A 16,699-nucleotide genomic window follows, 5' to 3' on the forward strand; every position below is an offset into this window, starting at 1 on the left:
TTTTTTATATTTTTTAAAGATCGGAGCTTATAAATTATAAAGATTTTCTTTGATTTAATCAATATGAATCAGCAATATATATATGATCCTCCTCCTCCACCACCGCCTAAAGCTTCTATAATCTTGTCACCTTTAAAAACTCATTCACCAGTGCAACATTTTAAAAAGAAATCTCGAGTTGAAAAAATATATAAAAATGTCTATAACTCTGGCAAGAGTAACTTTAGATTTGTTCTATCTAAGACGGGTATTTGTTTATTTCAAAATCCCAATTTTTTCTTATCTCTTTAAAGAAAAATCTTTAAAAAATAAGCCTTATAAGCCTAATAAGCCTGAAAAATATTCTAAATATACACATTCAACACTCCTTGATGATGGTAGAATATCTCATGAGACAGTATTTTATAATAAAGATGGTTATGCAATGAGTAGTACTGCAAATATATATGAAGCAGATAATGATGAATCTATTGAAAATATATACAAGTACAATACTTTATAAAGGTTTTATTAAGTGTTTATATTTGTTAGAAATAGGGATACAGAAGAACAAGAAGATATTACTGCATGGATAGAAGAAAGAAAGAAAAAATGGCCAACAGATAAGAATATTAAGAAAAAAGTATAATTAAAATGAATAAAAAGGAAGAATAATAATTGAATTATTAATAGGAAGAAGAGAAATTGAAAGAATTGAATAGAATTAAGGATTCTTTTGAGGAAAAGATAAAATTGGATTTTTTTGGAAATAATGATAATTGTTTAAAAAGTAATGAAGTTAGGGAGATGGAAACACCAGAATTGGTATTTAATGATATTAATGATTCATTTTCATGTTTTTTAAAAGAAAAATCTGATGAAAAATCTAATTATGAATTTAAACATGATAATATATCTAGGAAAAAACATATAAAATGTTTTGAAAAATATAATAAGAGTTCTATTTGGCGTGTTAGAAAGTCTTTATATGCAAAGGTATTAATTTCTTTTTAATTATTAAGATGATTTATTTTTTTAGTTGGTTGAAAAAGAAGAAATACAAGAAAATATGATTATATTACAAGCTATTAGGCATTTAATAAAATTCTATAATATAAAATAAATAATGTTATGTTTGTATATATTTACAATTATAAAAATTATTTGGACTTATTTTTTCGTTTTTTTTTCCATTGTTTGGTTTTATTTTTTATTTGTGGTTTATTTTTATGTTTTTTCTTTTTTAGAAACTTGATACTGTCTGATTTTGAAGCACGTTTTCCTTCAAAAACCATATTATTTAATAGCTTTTCTGTTTTTCCTTGATTAAAAGAACCTTTTTGAATACCAATTTGTGTACTTTTCTCTGTTAAGTTTTCATTAGAATTTTTAATATTTAAATCTTGAGTCATTTCTTTATATTTTGATTCCAATTTCCTTTTAGAAATATTTTTTGCTCGAACAATACGTAATTTGCGATTACATGGGCCCTTTTTGTCATGTAAAAGTAATGCTTCATCAATAGATTCTTGATTTTTAAATTGAACATATGCAAATCCTTTTCCTACATTTGTTTTACTATCTCGAATAATACGTACAAATTCTATTTCTCCACAATGGTTAAAATACGACCAAAGCTGTTCTTCTTGAGCATCAAATGATAAGTTTCCTATAAAAATAGATCTTTTTGAAACATGTGGAGTAGGATGTGCAATACTATCCACTCTTATATGTCTGTTCAATAATAATGTACCATTTAATACAAGTGCATTTTTAGATGACTCTTCTGTTTCATAAACTATATATGCATTAAGTATATCTCTTTTTGGATGAAATTTCCTTTGAATATACGCTATTTTCTTAGGTAAAATATCTGAAAATGCAATTGAACGAAATCGAATAGATTTTATCTTTCCAAACTCTGAAAACTTTGTTTTAAACACCTTATAATCGCTCTTTATATATTAAGTTTCATTTTTAACCCCTCATTTTTATATACCTTTAATGAAATAATACTAAGAGGTAAATTTCCAACAAATATTGTACATAATTCTTTTTTAACACTTTTATCCGAATCAATTTCTTTCTTTTCTAATAAATTCTCTTCATTATTATTATCAATTTTCTCAATAATATCCTCTTTTCTCTCTTTTTTTTTATCTTCATTTTCTTCATTTTCACACTCATCTTTTAACAACTTTTTAAAATATCTCTCTTCTATATCAAAATCTTCATATGATTTTGTGCGACGCCTTCTTTTTCTTACATTTTCTCCTTGATTTATATTATTCTCCCCCATAACCCATCCATTTGATGCTTTTTTATCGCTATTTAACCCTTTTTTTTCCTTTTTTTTTTCATAAACCCCCTTAATCTGAGTTCCATTAATAATTTATCCTGTTTAAACTTCAAAAATAACCATTTTGGCTTCTTCCATTTAGACCTCTTTCTTATCTTTTCTAATTTCCCCAATTTTTATCCAAAAAAATCCGTTTTTTTTTTATTTTAAACCTCTTAAACACATTCCTTACAAAAATACTGCTTATTTCCCTCAATCACCCTTTATTTCCCCTTCTTTTTCCCTTTTTTTTCTCCTCAAAAAAAAATGACGTTCAAATTTAACCTTATTCAAGCCCGATTAACGATACAACGACAAATAAATTAACAGCTGCTCTTTAGACTTTAAACAAGCTATAAGAACGCTAGATTTAGCCCTTCTATAAGAGATCTATTTTAAGTGCTAAAATTGAGGTCTAATTGCTTTTTTTAAGATGCCAAGAGGCCGAGGACGACCGCATGATCGAGAAGTAATAGTAGAAAAAGGAGCTGTTTCAGGTCAAAATTCCGGGGAAATATGGACAGGAAAGCGGCTTAGAAGAGGATGTGGTAGAATATCCAAGAAAGGAGTATGTTTTTCCTTTTTTTTCGGGCTTAAAAGGGCTATTTTTGACGAAAATAAGCAGGAAACCATATCAGGGCCAGTATTTACAAGATCACCGGTATTTAGGGAAAACTATATTGCTGAAGAGTCATTAAAAGATCAGGGATCTAGCAAGAATGCGTATATTTTATATGAATCGAAGTATAAGAATAGTAAAGAAAATATGTTAGTTGGAGAGTCTATAATAGACGAGAGGAATGAAATGCGACAAGAAAATATGAATGAATTAGAGGCAATTTCAGTATTAAATGAGTTTTCTAATTCAGTATCGATGATGGAATCATCATATATTAAAAAATCGAAAAATAGCAATTCAGATGATGATTTATCATCACTTAGTGAGCTTAATGATTCAGAAGCAGAAACAGAAAGAATTGAAGATATTGAATCATCTCTTGATGTTCATATTATAAATAAGAAATTAATAGGGGAAGAAAAGGATCTGGTAATTAATGAAATGGAAACATCGCAATCATATGGAACATTTAATAATAAAAAATATAAGAAAGATAAATCAGAGCTTCTTGCACCGTCAGAATTTTTATCTATATCATCTAATGAATATGTTTCTAAAAAAAGTATGAAATCAGATGGAGATGATGATAGTGTTCATAGTAAGACTATTCCAAGTGTTGATAATGAAAGTACGGTAGAAGAAGAAATAGTGGAAAGTGTTTTTGGCGATGATGATGTTAGTATGAATGTGGATGATGAAGGTTATATGAATATTTTTTTATAGAATACGTTTAGTGTTAATATTTAATAGTGGATGAAAAAAAGGTTCAAAAGAGAAAGGATGCAATTGCAGCATTAACACAGATTGAAATACAATTTGCTAAACTTCGTGATAAGTAAATTTATTGTTTTATTTAAGGGTTTTTTTCTTATAATTTAAGATTATATGAGAATCAAATCAATTGTTTAGATAAGGAAGTAGATTTGATAAATAAAGGAATTCATCCTGAATTATCAAGTTTAATGGAGAAGATTGCTGAAAGACGAGAGAGGAAATATAATATTGCAGTTGCTCTTCGAGATATGTCAATAAAGTTTATTAAAGATGAATTTATTGCTCATCAATATGAAATTCAAAATGTCTTTTTGGTAAAAAAAATTATCGTATTTAGACACAGATCTTATTTATCAATAGGAATCTAAACGGAAATTAAGGGAAAAGATGCTTCAAAAAACAGGAGAAAAATGTTTTCGAATTTATCATGAGCGACGTCTTATGGAAACATTAGCACCTGGTATAAAGGTTTTTTCGAGTATTATTTATATATTTATTGTATAATAGAATATGAGTTTTCTATCCCTACTAAGCGTTCAGTGCAATTAAGGAATCGTAGAGCACACGAATTAGAAGTTATGTTTTTAGTTGGTCTTAAAACATATATTGGGTTTCCAGCTGCACCTGAAATAAAAAATGCATCTAAGGAAGAAATAATGCAAGATTTATCAGAAATGAGAGTTAAACGGGCACCATTTGATCCATTTCGTAATTTTATTTTTCCTAATTCTACATTTCAAAATGCTTCGTCATATAATCAAGAATCTCAATTAAAACCACATAATAATAACCTTTTTTCGCAATTCTCTTATCAAAAATCTTCTCAGAATCGTCAATATTCTAATTATATGGGATCACATTCTTTATCTGAGTATTCTTCTCCAAAACAGCATTCTCTAAATAAATATCCACCTTATAATTCAGATCGAAATCAATCTTCACATGATCAATATCATTCATCATTTTGCATGCAGCATGAACAAGCATCAGTAGATATGCAACTAATGAATAATAATAAGTTATTTTGCCAATTTCCACTTAGTCCTCGATTAAATCAATCTTTGCAATACTTTGAACCATTACAAAAAAAAACGACTATATTGGAATGATTTTTCATCAATAAAATATTAATTTTTATCTTCTAATGATACAATTGATATAATTGGTCTCAAATTTCTTATTTAATTCTTATGGACTAAATAATGAGATTTTCAATAAAGCTAGGATAGGGAAAAAAATCGATATTCTTATACTTGTATACATAATGGATATATATGAATTAATTTTAATTTTTCTTATATTTAACTTTTATTCCTTTTAACACTCACAATGATTCTAAAGATTTATATAATTGTTTTATATATACATATTCAAAATTAAACAAGGAATATTAAGAAAATTGTTTCTTGTTTTAATTCTTACTTTATTCTAACTTGGATTTTCTTGAAATTATATAATGATTTTGAACACTATAGATCTTATTTTTTGCTCAGCATTTATTTTTTAATATAATAATATATAATTAATAATCAAAGATATTAGATAATAATCAATGTTTTATTGAAATTAGTAATAGATAAGCGTTATAGGTAAATTGTTTTTATTTAAAAAACATTTTACTTAGAAATAAAAATAAAATATAGTAATTAATATAAAAAAATAACTCAAGTTTTAAATTATTTTTTTTATATGTTAACTTCTTTATATTATAATTTCTATAAAGTTAATTTTTTATAAATTAAAAATGATTATAATGTTCTTTAATACTGAAAAAACTATGAAATGTATTTTTAAAGCTATGAATTATTAAATTATATATATTTTATCTTTTTTTCTTAAATATACTAAATATTAATAATTTTAATCATAAAATTTATTCAAAATTACTATTACTATAAAATAAAATAGAAATATCTTTTAAAAAAATTGTATATACATATTTAAATTTACTTTTATACCTTTTAAATATTTAGATTTTTATCAAACATACATTCTTTTTCTCTATAAAAGAAAAAATAAATCTTTAACCCTTTTAAAAATTAAAAAAATAATTATGAAGATAAGGTTTTGTTCTTAATAAATATAACTCATACTTATAACTTAATATAGAGGAACAAATGTAAATTTCTACTTAATTTCATTAAATAACTAATAATCTTTCAAGAAAATTCAAAAAAATACATCTAATCATCTACATTTTCAAAAAGGCAATCATAAATCTTGGAAAAAAGTATTAATCTATTCTTTTATTAAAAAAACATTTTTAATATAATTCTAATAAGCGTACGGAAGAAAGAAAAGCTATTCATGATATGAAAGAAAGAGAAAGAAAATTAATACATGAAAAAAAAACCATTCAAGAGGTTTGTAACTTATTAATTATATTAAAAATAATTCATTTTTTTTTTTCTTTTAATATATAGAAAAAAAAAGAATTCATTAAAAAAAAACTTTTAGCTAAAAAAGAAAAAGAACGCTTTGAAAAAATGAAACAAAAGGTAACTTATTATACTTTATATTTCTATTTATCTTATAAAAAAAGATGCACATAAAAAGAATTGAACGTTTACGAAGACGTGAAAGAAAATCTAAATATTCTCAAAAATAACTATTCAATTTATATAATTTTATTATTTAATATTATTTCTTATTATTTCTACTTCATTTCTACTTCTTCCTACTTCTTCCTACTTCTTTTCTAAATTTACTCTCATAATTATTATATTTAAGATAATCCAAAGCTCGATACTTAATATGTAACTTCCTTTTTATATAGAAATTAAGTATAAGCTTAACACTTATATTAAGGGCAGATAAGATTGAATGGCACATGTAAATTTATTATATATAAGTAAAATTTTGTGTATTTTTAGTTTTATATTATTTGGTGTCCTTGGAACAAAAAATTACCGTATTGCAGTTACATCATTTAAACATTCATTATTTTCATTTTTTTGTTTTGATAATAGCACAGTATGTGTCAGTATAATAGATGATAGGATTAATATTTGTTTAATTAAAGGTTATTCTTGGTTATGATTTTCTGGATAAAAATATTTGGAGAAGTGACAACGAAGGTACATCATGGAGTAAAATAAGAAGTATACCAAAAAATAAGGCTAGATTATTAATACGGCATCCATTTAGTGATAGAATGGTAGATAAAGAAGTGGAGGATAAAAAAAAAAGTGAATATAATAATATATAGGCATTTGTTTTGGGAGAGGATAAAAAACATTATTATACAATTGATCGAGGACTTACATGGAAGAGTTTTTATACGGAAATTCCATTTTTATATGAATTAGAACCATTAAAATTTAATTCTGCCAATCCTAATTATATTATATATATTGGGTCGGAATGTGATAATTCAACACGAATAAATTGTAGATATGTGGTAAAATAAATGAATGAAAGAAATTTATATTAATTTCAGGCATATTATACTGAAGATGGATTTAGTACAGCGCCGAAATTTCTTAAGAGTGATATACAATCATGTATGTTTGTTAAATCATCAAAAGAATTTTCCAATTGCTCAGATGAGTTGGTTTTATGTACATATATGAAATCGGATGGGGATTCTTCGGGTATATATTTAATTAAGTCAGAAGATTGGTTTTCAACATATAGTTATGTAAATTTTAATGAAAGACCGTTGGTTAGTTTAGAAGGATTAGGAATAGTTAAAACTTTTATTATAGCTGTTATTAAAATGCATAATTCAGAGCTTGAAATGTTTGTTTCCAAGGATGGAAGTACATGGAATAGAGCTGAATTCCCATATTATCATCGAAAAAAACTAAAAGAAAATTCATATACTATTATGGAATCGAATACATATAGTCTTCAAGTTGATATTTTGACATCTGAATATCCTCTTCTTGGAGGAATTTCTTTTAAATCTGATATTAGCGGTATATATTATACGCCTAGTTTGGAACATACAAATAGAAATGTTATGGGATATGTTGATTTTGAAGATATTCGTTTTATTGATGGAGCTATTTTTGCAAATGTTATAGAAAATTGGAAAGAATTAGAAAAGAATGAAAATGCTGATAAAAAAATTCAATCAAAAATATCTTATGATAATGGTAATACATGGAGTTTTATTAAGCCTCCTATAGATTCTGAATGTAATATTTTTGACTTTAAAACATGTTCTCTTCATTTACATTCTATTACGGACAAATATAAATTTGATAGAATATTTTCCAGCTATGCACCTGGAATACTTATTGGAATGGGTTCAGTTGGACCATATTTAAAACCTTTTAATGAATGTAATCTTTATATATCTGAGGATGCAGGTAAAACATGGTTTTTATCACTGGAAGGAACATACATATATGAATGGTCTGATCATGGAAGTATAATTGCGGCAATTCCTGATGAAAAGACTAATACTTTTTATTATTCTTTTAATAGAGGTAGAACATGGTAAATATTAGGAAAATTGAAAATTTAAAGTTAATTATGCAGGGAGACTATTAATTTAAATTTTCATGTTCATCCATTATCATTAATGATAGTTCCCAGTTCTAGAACAGGAAAGTTTATGCTTATTGCAACTGAAGTGAAAAAAAATCGTATTACTAACGCAATGAATCTTATTTCTATTGATCTTGGTGAAATTTATACTAGAGAATGCATTTTAGATAAAAATAATTTAGAAAGAAGTGATTTAGAAAAATGGTACTCTCATGCTGAAAATGGTAAATATCTATTTAGTATTATTATTTTCATAATTTTTAGATTCAAAATGTACAATGGGTCGTAAACAATATTTTTGGAGAAGAAAAATTGATAGAAAATGCTTTATTAAACAAAGTTATTCAGAACTTCAGGTCATTGAAGAAAATTGTCCATGTTCTAATGATGATTATGAATGGTATTTTTAATGAGCTTAAATATAAATCATTTAACTATAATTTTAGTGATTATAATTTTATAGAATATGATAATAAATGTTTGGAACAAGCTTCACATGAGATCCCTCCAAATTCATGCAAAAATCTGGATGATGTCTTTATGGCACCTAGTGGCTATAGAAAAATTCCAGGAAATACTTGTGATAGCAAGCGTGGTATTGTAAAAGATGAAAAAATCGAAATTTCATGTAGATTAAGTAATAAAAATTAAAACAGAAAATTATTTATATTTAATGCAAAAATAGATGCTCATTTGGATAAAATTAAAATTACATTAACGGATTTTGCTGGAGAATTAATCAATTATCATTATCTTAAAAAAAATCAAGATGATCCTGATGATAAAAATGATATAGATGAGGTATTTTATATTGATTATATTTATTTCTTATAAATATTATAGACGATTATTGTTTTAACGGATCAAATGGAAGTTCATGTTTCACACGACCAGGGTAACCAATGGAGTCAAATTCTTGCAAATGAAAATATTCATTCTATCTATCAAAATGTTTACGCAAGTGAGCAAGTATATTTTTTTGGAACGAATAAAAAGGCCTGGATAACAAAAAATCGATGTATAACTATTGAGAAAATTCAACTTCCAGTTTATTCACATATTGGATTTAAACCTGAATTTCATCCAGATAATAAAGATTGGATTATCTATACTGGATGTATAGATAATAAAATTATGGAAGAATGTAAAACGGAATCATATTATTCTTTAGATGGAGGAAATTCATGGAGTCTTTTATTATCTAATACTCGTTCATGTTCTTGGATTAAAACTAAAGATTTTAATGCAGATAAAAATTTGATATATTGTGAACTATATATAAACGATTCTGAAAAATCTTTAGAAAATCCTGTAAAACTGGTTTATTCAACTGACTTTTTTAATACTTATAATGTTTTATTCAATTCCATTACTAATTATGCAAGATTTGATGAATTTATAATTTTAGGAGAAGTATAAAATAACAATGATTTTATTAATTCTAATTATATAGTACAACTCTGAATTAAAGGCTCTCGAGCCATTTGTATCATTAAATGGATTAAATTTTACTACTGCTAATTTTCCTTCTCACTATTCAGGGCAAATATTTACAATTCTTGATTCTTCTACAAAATCTATATTTCTACATGTTATTAAAGACAGCTATAAAGCTTCTAAATGGGGATATATACTCAAGTCTAACTCTAATGGGACCGATTTTGTTAAATCGTTGGATTTTGTTGAACGTAATAATAATGGATTTATAGATTTTGAAAGATTCAAAGGATTAGAAGGAATTATAATATCTAATATTGTAATGAATCCAGATGATGTTTCTAAGGGTTCATCGAAACGTCTTAAAAGTGTAATTACATATAATGATGGTAGTGAATGGTCTTATATAACTCCTCCTAAAAAAGATTCAAAGGGAAATGAATTTTGTAGTGGAAAGGTAAATTAAAAAAAATAGTAAATTCGTAATTAATTTTTCTTAGCTTGAAAAATGTTCATTAAATCTTCATGGAATTATTGATCGTATTGATTTTCATGAAACATTTTCCTCAATTACAATTCCTGGTTTAGATTTTGCTATTGGGAATGTTGGCGAATATTTGGATAATTACTTAGATAGTAATACATTTATGACAACAGATGGAGGAGTAACATGGAGGGAGATTCAAAAAGGACCTCATTTATGGAAATTTGGTGATCAAGGTTCTATAATATTGTTAGCTAAAGATAGAAGCTATACAGATCATTTTCTTTTCTCTTTAAATATGGGAGATACATGGGATGTTGTTTATTTTCCGGAAAAAGAATCAATTTTAATATATGATATAACAACTGTTTATTCAGATACAAGTCGAAAATTTGTATTATTTTCTATTAGAAGTAACAATGGCAATAAATGGACTGCTATACATATTGATTTTACTATGCTTACTAATAGGAAATGTAATTTTTCATAAGTTTATATATCTTTTTAATTCTTTCTTATAAACTTTAGGTAAATTAGACGAAGATTCTCAAGATAAAAATGATTTTGATACATGGAGTTTTAAATACCCAAATAATGAAGATTCATGTTTTTTTGGAACTATAAAAACTTATTATAGAAAAAAATCAGAAAGACGTTGTTTTATAGGAAATACTGATATTAAAAATTATATTTCAAAAAATTGTACATGTCAGCCACAAGACTATGAATGGTAATAATTGTTGTTAATAATGATTTTTTAGTTAAAATTTTAGTGATTATAATTATGAACGTGCATCTAATGGGAGCTGTTTGTTAGCAAAAGGTCTTGAGCCTCTAAATTATTTAGAAGAATGTAAAAAGTACAATCTTCAAGAATATCATAGACCAACTGGATATCGAAGAATTCCTCTTACAACATGTCAAGGAGGCAAAGAACTTGATAAAGATTCAACACCTATTTCATGTTCAAAAGAAAAGGAATTTATGAAATTTGGAAAAGGTTTGCACGGTTTTTGGTTATATTTTGTTATAATTTCGCCTTTTATTATGATTATTTTTAGTAGTTATTGTATGTGGACCTTATATAAAGACAGATTTTTAGGGTAACCTCTTTATATCTACTTGATTTTTTATATTTATTTTTATAGACAAATAAGACTTGGAGAAGATGAAAGACCGTCTGGATTGATACAGTATCCTATAATGCTGCTGGATAAAATAGCAGCAGTATTTTTTGCCATTCGAACTGCTACAGATTATATTATAACTAAAATAATTTCATTATTTTCTGGTTATTCTTATAGATTTAATAGAAGAGATTCTTTCTTTAGGAGTGATTATTCTGCACTTTTATCAAATAGTTCTGAATTACTCTATGATGATTTTGAAAATTAAAAAATAGTTCAGCATAATTATATATAAACAATATATTTATATGTTATTTCTTCAAAAATTCACTTAGGTATCAGTTTTATAACTAGAACAAATCTTATATACCATTTGGTACAATTTATTATGATATTTTTTTATTTAAAATTTCAAAAATTATAATCATAATTATTTACCATAGTTTAAAAGATATTTTAATTGTTCATGAATAATAATTAAAACTATAATTTTTTAAAATATATAATAGTTTTTATTTTCATACGTATTTATAAAATAACTATACAAATAACTATATAATTTTAATTTTTTAAATAATATTACAAGTATACATCTTAAATATTAGATATATCACTAAAAAAAATTAAAAAATATTATATTTTTATAAACTTTACCCTTCAGATAATAATTCATATACTTCTCCTATAGCATCCATCAAATCAGTAGCCCTCATTGCTCTTTTTTTTCGTTTGAACGCAAGATAAGAACAATAACGTGTTGCAAATGCCGCTCCATATGATGCTATCATCAATAATTCATCCTTATTAAGTGATTTATCATGACTAGTATTATAAATACAAATTTTAGCTTCATTACTATCATACTCCCATAAATTTTCCAAATATGCCCTTCTCCATGCTAATAATGTTGAAAGTATACCTACAAGAACATCTCCCTGACCTCCACAGCGTCTAAGACTACCATTTACATTGACATTAAGTGTCATTAAACCATTAGAAATATCGTCTATCTTCCCTTTTTTCAATATAGTAACCCCACCAAGACTATTAGCAAGATTTTCACATGAACTATTCTCATCTATATGAAATTTATGACAAAGTCGTGAAAATTCTGCAACATTTGGTGTTAAAACACAATCCTTATATCTTCTTACATTCAGAAAATAATATATAGATATCATAAATGTAAAAACCCCATAATAATTTCTGGTTTATCTTGTATACAATATAAACCATCCTTTTTTTCATCAATTTTGCCCTCATAAAGCCTATTAACATACTGCATCAACTACTATAGGAATTCTACGTCTTCTAGCTTCTAAAATTATCCCTGATGCTGTATCTAACATTAAGGGATCTCTTCCAAGACCTGGTCCAACAACAATAACATGTAAACGGTCTAATAACTGAGAAATATTTGATACTATCATGCTAGAAACTGTATCTAGAGCACGGGTAGAGAGTCTCATTAAAGGATAAACAATTAAATCCGGTGAATATGTCTTAATTACTTTTCCTGCTCCTGGTTCACATATTATATATCCAAGATCTGCTCCAAAAAGCTATATAAAGCCCATAAGACATATTTTAAAGATAATATATATTAAATCACCATAGAAGACATACAGGAGAAGAAAGGAGCGCCAGTATAACTGCTAAATATTAGTTAATTTCTTAAAAAATTTCTATAAAACTTCTCTGAGCCTCCAATAATAGCAATTCTACCTGCCTGACCCTTATGAAAAGAATCTAAGAGTGGAGGAATCATTTTCCTAAGATCTGACAATATTTTTTCTGGATTAAACATAATTATAAGAAGGTTTTTTGATTTTTTTTTTTTTGAGGTTAAATAAATGTAAAAAAATTTATAATAAAGCATAATTAGATAATAAAAACAGCAAGAAATTAGAACTGAAGATAGTTTTGTCCTAGTAAACTCTTTTTGAAGGAGGAACTATATGTATATATTAGTTTATAATAATAAATATATAAATAAACCTGATTTGCATTCATTTTCATCTAAAGTATTAGATTTAACAGGTCTATATCTTAAAGTAACTTTTCTTGTAACAGGATCTTGCCAACTTAGTGTATGTTTCATCCAGTTTTTATCATCTCTTCTAATAAAATATTAAAAATAAATTGATTTATATAAAAATACAGACTCTTTATAGTCTTCTCGTGCATGTGCACCTCTAGATTCTTTTCTTGCTAATGCAGAATGTGCTGTTTGACAAGCGTTAGTTAGAAGATTCTGCAATTCAAGTGTTTCTATTAAATCGGTGTTCCATATCAAACCTCTATCCTATAAAAAGTGTTATGAAGAAAATGAGGATATTCTATATTACGTACAGTTGTTTTAATATCATTAAAGCTTTCATCAACTTTCATTATATTTTCTACACCTTTTTGTAGAGATTCTTCAGTTCTAAAAACAGAAACATCTGTTTGCATAACTCTTTGCATGTTTAAACGAATATTAGCAGTAGGAATTGATCCATTGGCATTTCTTAGTTTATCAAGATTTTGAATAGAAGCAAGACCAGCATCATTTGAAAGAGGTTTACATGAAGTTCTAGGCTCAAGTGTTTCTTTTATATGATTAGCACATGCTCGACCAAATACAATTATATCCAGTAATGAATTTGCACCTAAACGATTTGCTCCATGTACTGAAACACATGCTGCTTCACCAGCGGCATAAAGCCCTGGTACAACCTTTTCATTTCCTTCATTATCCAATGTAATTACTTCTCCTGTGAATTTTGTAGGCTAGAAATAATTAATAATGTAAAAAAAAAAGCCAAATCTTACTATTCCACCCATATTATAATGTACTGTAGGTAAAACAGGAATTGGATCTTTAGTAACATCTACCCCACAGAAAATTGATGCTGTCTCACTTATTCCAGGAAGCCTTTCACGTAATATATCTTCAGGTATATGGGAAAGTTGCAAATGAACATGATCTTTTAAAGGACCTGTTCCTCTTCCCTCACGAATTTCTATAGTAATTGATCTTGAAACAACATCCCTAGATGCAAGATCTTTTGCAGTAGGTGCATACCGTTCCATAAAACGTTCTCCTTTAGAATTCAAGAGATAACCTCCCTCTCCTCTAGAACCTTCTGTAATTAAACAACCAACACCATAAATCCCTGTTGGATGGAATTGAACCATTTCAAGATCTGATAAAGGCAATCCTGCACGTTGTACCATAGCATTGCCATCACCTGTACATGTATGTGCAGACGTACATGAAAAATATGCCCTTCCATAACCACCAGTTGCTAAAATAGTTTTATGAGAATGAAATCGATGTATTGTTCCATCTTCCATGCTCAAAGCAATTACACCAACACATGTATCTCCTTCCATGAGCAAATCAAGAGCAAAATATCTAATTCTAATTTAGAAAATAATATATTTAAAAAATATGATTAAACTCTATGAAAAAATTAGTATTATGTTTTAAACTTTGCCCATAAAGTGCATGAAGAATAGCATGTCCAGTACGATCTGCAACAGCTGCACAGCGATATGCTTGTCCACCCTTTCCAAAATTTAAAGATTGTCCACCAAAAGCTCGTTGATAAATTTTCCCTTCTTTAGTCCTTGAAAAAGGTACTCCAAAATGCTCAAGTTCTATCACTGAACGAGGTGCCTCACGGCACATATAATGAATTGCATCTTGATCTCCAAGCCAATCTGATCCTTTCACTGTATCATACTAAAAATATCAATTACCCCTTATATAACTTATTCTAATAAACCATATGCCATCTCCAATCATCTTCTGTCATATTTCCAAGTGCTGCATTAATTCCTCCTTGAGCTGCAACTGTATGGGATCTTGTAGGAAAAAGCTTAGTAATACAAGCTGTATTATATCCTGCCTCTGAAAGACCAAATGCTGCTCTTAAACCTGCTCCTCCAGAACCAACTACTACTACATCATATTCATGATCAACAATTGAATATTTAGAGCCCATAAATCCCTCTGCTTGTTTAGCAGATATTGTCTATCTTTTTTAATAAAAAAAAAGATATAGCAGATTAAAAAACCTGGTTAGAAACCATCTTAAAAACAGGTTTAGATAGATGTATCTTCCTTATTCTTGTTTTAAAATGATCTTTCTAAAAAAATTAGATTTTTATTTAAATCAAAAATTAATAAAGTAGATTTAATGTTAAAAATAGCTTACCCTTAGAAGAAATGTATTCAAATAAGATAGTTTGTTCAACATTTAAGTAGGTTTTGTGTTTAAATATTTATCCAATTTTATTTTGAGGTTGGCTGAGGTCTCGACAAGGTGGCCTTTAGCAGGTTATCTAATTTATATTTGTAATTATATTTGACTATGAAATCTTTATAAAACATCTATATCAGAGTCAATAAAAAGAATATATTTGTTACCTTTGTATAAATTTATGTAAAAAAGAATATTTAAAAGAATATTAAAAATATTTAAGAGTCATTTATAAAAGAAAACTATAAAGAATTCTTTTGATACAATGTATGTTTAATATTATTCCAGTATTTAAGTCTAAAAAATTTAAAAAAATATAAAAAAAGAAATTGGTAAACCGTATAGTTGCTTGTTTAATAATTTCAAAATCCAATATTTTAAATCCAGATCTTATTTCCATAATTTCTTTTTGAATTTCCCCATTGATTCTCTTTTCTATAGATTGTATATCATTTTGAGTTTCTAAATTCTCTATTTCTTCATTCAATTCCATAATTTTTGAAAAAAATGTAGTATCTTGATTAGTTTTGTCCTCATTTAAGATAGAAATATTGTAAAAAGAAAGTAAATAATGTGCACGAGATACAGGATCCACAAGTGTTGAATAAGCTGTATTTAGTGTTGATGTTATAGATTCAGCGAGCATTCTTTGCTGCTTTTAATATTAAGTTTTTAAAAAATATTAAAAAAAAGTTATATTACGTCTCCATTCTTTGCATGAATATCTGGATGTACTTTTTTTTGAATTTCTAGATATTCTTTATGTAATTCTTTTGTATCAATATGAAAGTCACCTTCTGGAGGTGGTTCTTTAAGAGATTTGGGGAAAAATTTATAAAAATGAATAGAAGAAGGTAATTTCATAAGAAATAAACATGAAGAACATATAAGATCCCAAGAATTGCTATTTTTCAAGCAATTCTCGCATTTCTTATTCGTTTCTGTCAAACTTGAGAATACTCGTGCTTTATATTGAGCTATAGATTGTAAGTTGATGTAATGAATAGTTCTATAGGCTTTATAGGCATTTTTTATATAGAAATTCATTTTATCATGACTCTAAAGAATATTTAGGCGTTTTAAAGGGCTAGAAATCATGATTTTCATTTTAAACGGGTCTAATCGTTGATATAGTTTAATAATGTGTATAAATTATTCTTATCATGTCTTTAACCAATGCTAAATAGCTAAAGA

The 16,699-nt window shown here is 26.5% G+C and overlaps 8 protein-coding genes across 8 annotated transcripts; 4 read left to right on the forward strand and 4 right to left on the reverse strand.

Moving 5' to 3' along the window:
• The first annotated feature begins 17 nt into the window (after nucleotides 1-17).
• On the forward strand, nucleotides 18-1,148 carry T552_01284 (hypothetical protein). The gene is made up of 5 exons (XM_018369873.1): nucleotides 18-247; nucleotides 294-486; nucleotides 532-622; nucleotides 673-975; nucleotides 1,019-1,148. The coding sequence occupies exons 1-5, from the start codon at nucleotides 64-66 to the stop codon at nucleotides 1,100-1,102; spliced, it is 855 nt and encodes a 284-aa protein (XP_018226522.1). The 5' UTR covers nucleotides 18-63; the 3' UTR covers nucleotides 1,103-1,148.
• Nucleotides 905-2,484, reverse strand: T552_01285 (hypothetical protein). Its single transcript, XM_018369874.1, has 3 exons — nucleotides 2,399-2,484; nucleotides 1,979-2,353; nucleotides 905-1,934 (listed from the first exon to the last, which is right to left on the reverse strand). The coding sequence occupies exons 1-3, from the start codon at nucleotides 2,414-2,416 to the stop codon at nucleotides 1,140-1,142; spliced, it is 1,188 nt and encodes a 395-aa protein (XP_018226523.1). The 5' UTR covers nucleotides 2,417-2,484; the 3' UTR covers nucleotides 905-1,139.
• Nucleotides 2,485-2,704: 220 nt separating this feature from the next.
• Nucleotides 2,705-4,865, forward strand: T552_01286 (hypothetical protein). Its single transcript, XM_018369875.1, has 6 exons — nucleotides 2,705-2,885; nucleotides 2,940-3,636; nucleotides 3,687-3,771; nucleotides 3,817-4,024; nucleotides 4,071-4,170; nucleotides 4,218-4,865. Exons 1-6 carry the CDS (start codon nucleotides 2,751-2,753, stop codon nucleotides 4,817-4,819), a joined length of 1,827 nt encoding a protein of 608 aa, XP_018226524.1. The 5' UTR covers nucleotides 2,705-2,750; the 3' UTR covers nucleotides 4,820-4,865.
• An 898-nt stretch (nucleotides 4,866-5,763) lies between these two features.
• On the forward strand, nucleotides 5,764-6,318 carry T552_01287 (hypothetical protein; the record flags this gene model as incomplete). Its single annotated transcript, XM_018369876.1, has 6 exons — nucleotides 5,764-5,774; nucleotides 5,820-5,829; nucleotides 5,875-5,940; nucleotides 5,993-6,073; nucleotides 6,134-6,208; nucleotides 6,253-6,318. The coding sequence occupies 6 exons, from the start codon at nucleotides 5,764-5,766 to the stop codon at nucleotides 6,316-6,318; spliced, it is 309 nt and encodes a 102-aa protein (XP_018226525.1).
• Nucleotides 6,319-6,487: 169 nt separating this feature from the next.
• On the forward strand, nucleotides 6,488-11,566 carry T552_01288 (hypothetical protein). Its single transcript, XM_018369877.1, has 14 exons — nucleotides 6,488-6,683; nucleotides 6,733-6,867; nucleotides 6,919-7,110; nucleotides 7,150-8,156; nucleotides 8,199-8,431; nucleotides 8,472-8,607; nucleotides 8,654-8,844; nucleotides 8,893-9,008; nucleotides 9,051-9,620; nucleotides 9,661-10,101; nucleotides 10,145-10,604; nucleotides 10,657-10,858; nucleotides 10,902-11,231; nucleotides 11,277-11,566. The coding sequence occupies exons 1-14, from the start codon at nucleotides 6,534-6,536 to the stop codon at nucleotides 11,521-11,523; spliced, it is 4,410 nt and encodes a 1,469-aa protein (XP_018226526.1). The 5' UTR covers nucleotides 6,488-6,533; the 3' UTR covers nucleotides 11,524-11,566.
• Nucleotides 11,567-11,905: 339 nt separating this feature from the next.
• Nucleotides 11,906-13,062, reverse strand: T552_01289 (YjeF family domain-containing protein; the record flags this gene model as incomplete). The annotated part of the gene is made up of 5 exons (XM_018369878.1): nucleotides 11,906-12,401; nucleotides 12,449-12,492; nucleotides 12,536-12,817; nucleotides 12,868-12,907; nucleotides 12,950-13,062. The coding sequence occupies 5 exons, from the start codon at nucleotides 13,060-13,062 to the stop codon at nucleotides 11,906-11,908; spliced, it is 975 nt and encodes a 324-aa protein (XP_018226527.1).
• Nucleotides 13,063-13,148: 86 nt separating this feature from the next.
• On the reverse strand, nucleotides 13,149-15,376 carry T552_01290 (succinate dehydrogenase [ubiquinone] flavoprotein subunit, mitochondrial). Its single transcript, XM_018369879.1, has 8 exons — nucleotides 15,321-15,376; nucleotides 15,029-15,277; nucleotides 14,702-14,985; nucleotides 14,070-14,655; nucleotides 13,608-14,027; nucleotides 13,421-13,560; nucleotides 13,254-13,375; nucleotides 13,149-13,209 (listed from the first exon to the last, which is right to left on the reverse strand). The coding sequence occupies exons 1-8, from the start codon at nucleotides 15,333-15,335 to the stop codon at nucleotides 13,184-13,186; spliced, it is 1,842 nt and encodes a 613-aa protein (XP_018226528.1). The 5' UTR covers nucleotides 15,336-15,376; the 3' UTR covers nucleotides 13,149-13,183.
• Nucleotides 15,377-15,701: 325 nt separating this feature from the next.
• On the reverse strand, nucleotides 15,702-16,593 carry T552_01291 (Fe-S protein assembly co-chaperone HscB). The gene is made up of 3 exons (XM_018369880.1): nucleotides 16,208-16,593; nucleotides 15,844-16,160; nucleotides 15,702-15,802 (listed from the first exon to the last, which is right to left on the reverse strand). The coding sequence occupies exons 1-3, from the start codon at nucleotides 16,550-16,552 to the stop codon at nucleotides 15,748-15,750; spliced, it is 717 nt and encodes a 238-aa protein (XP_018226529.1). The 5' UTR covers nucleotides 16,553-16,593; the 3' UTR covers nucleotides 15,702-15,747.
• Between the last annotated feature and the right edge of the window lie 106 nt (nucleotides 16,594-16,699).

The sequence above is a fragment of the Pneumocystis carinii genome (genome assembly GCF_001477545.1).
Source record: "Pneumocystis carinii B80 chromosome Unknown supercont1.5, whole genome shotgun sequence".
NCBI classification, from domain to species: domain Eukaryota; kingdom Fungi; phylum Ascomycota; class Pneumocystomycetes; order Pneumocystales; family Pneumocystaceae; genus Pneumocystis; species Pneumocystis carinii.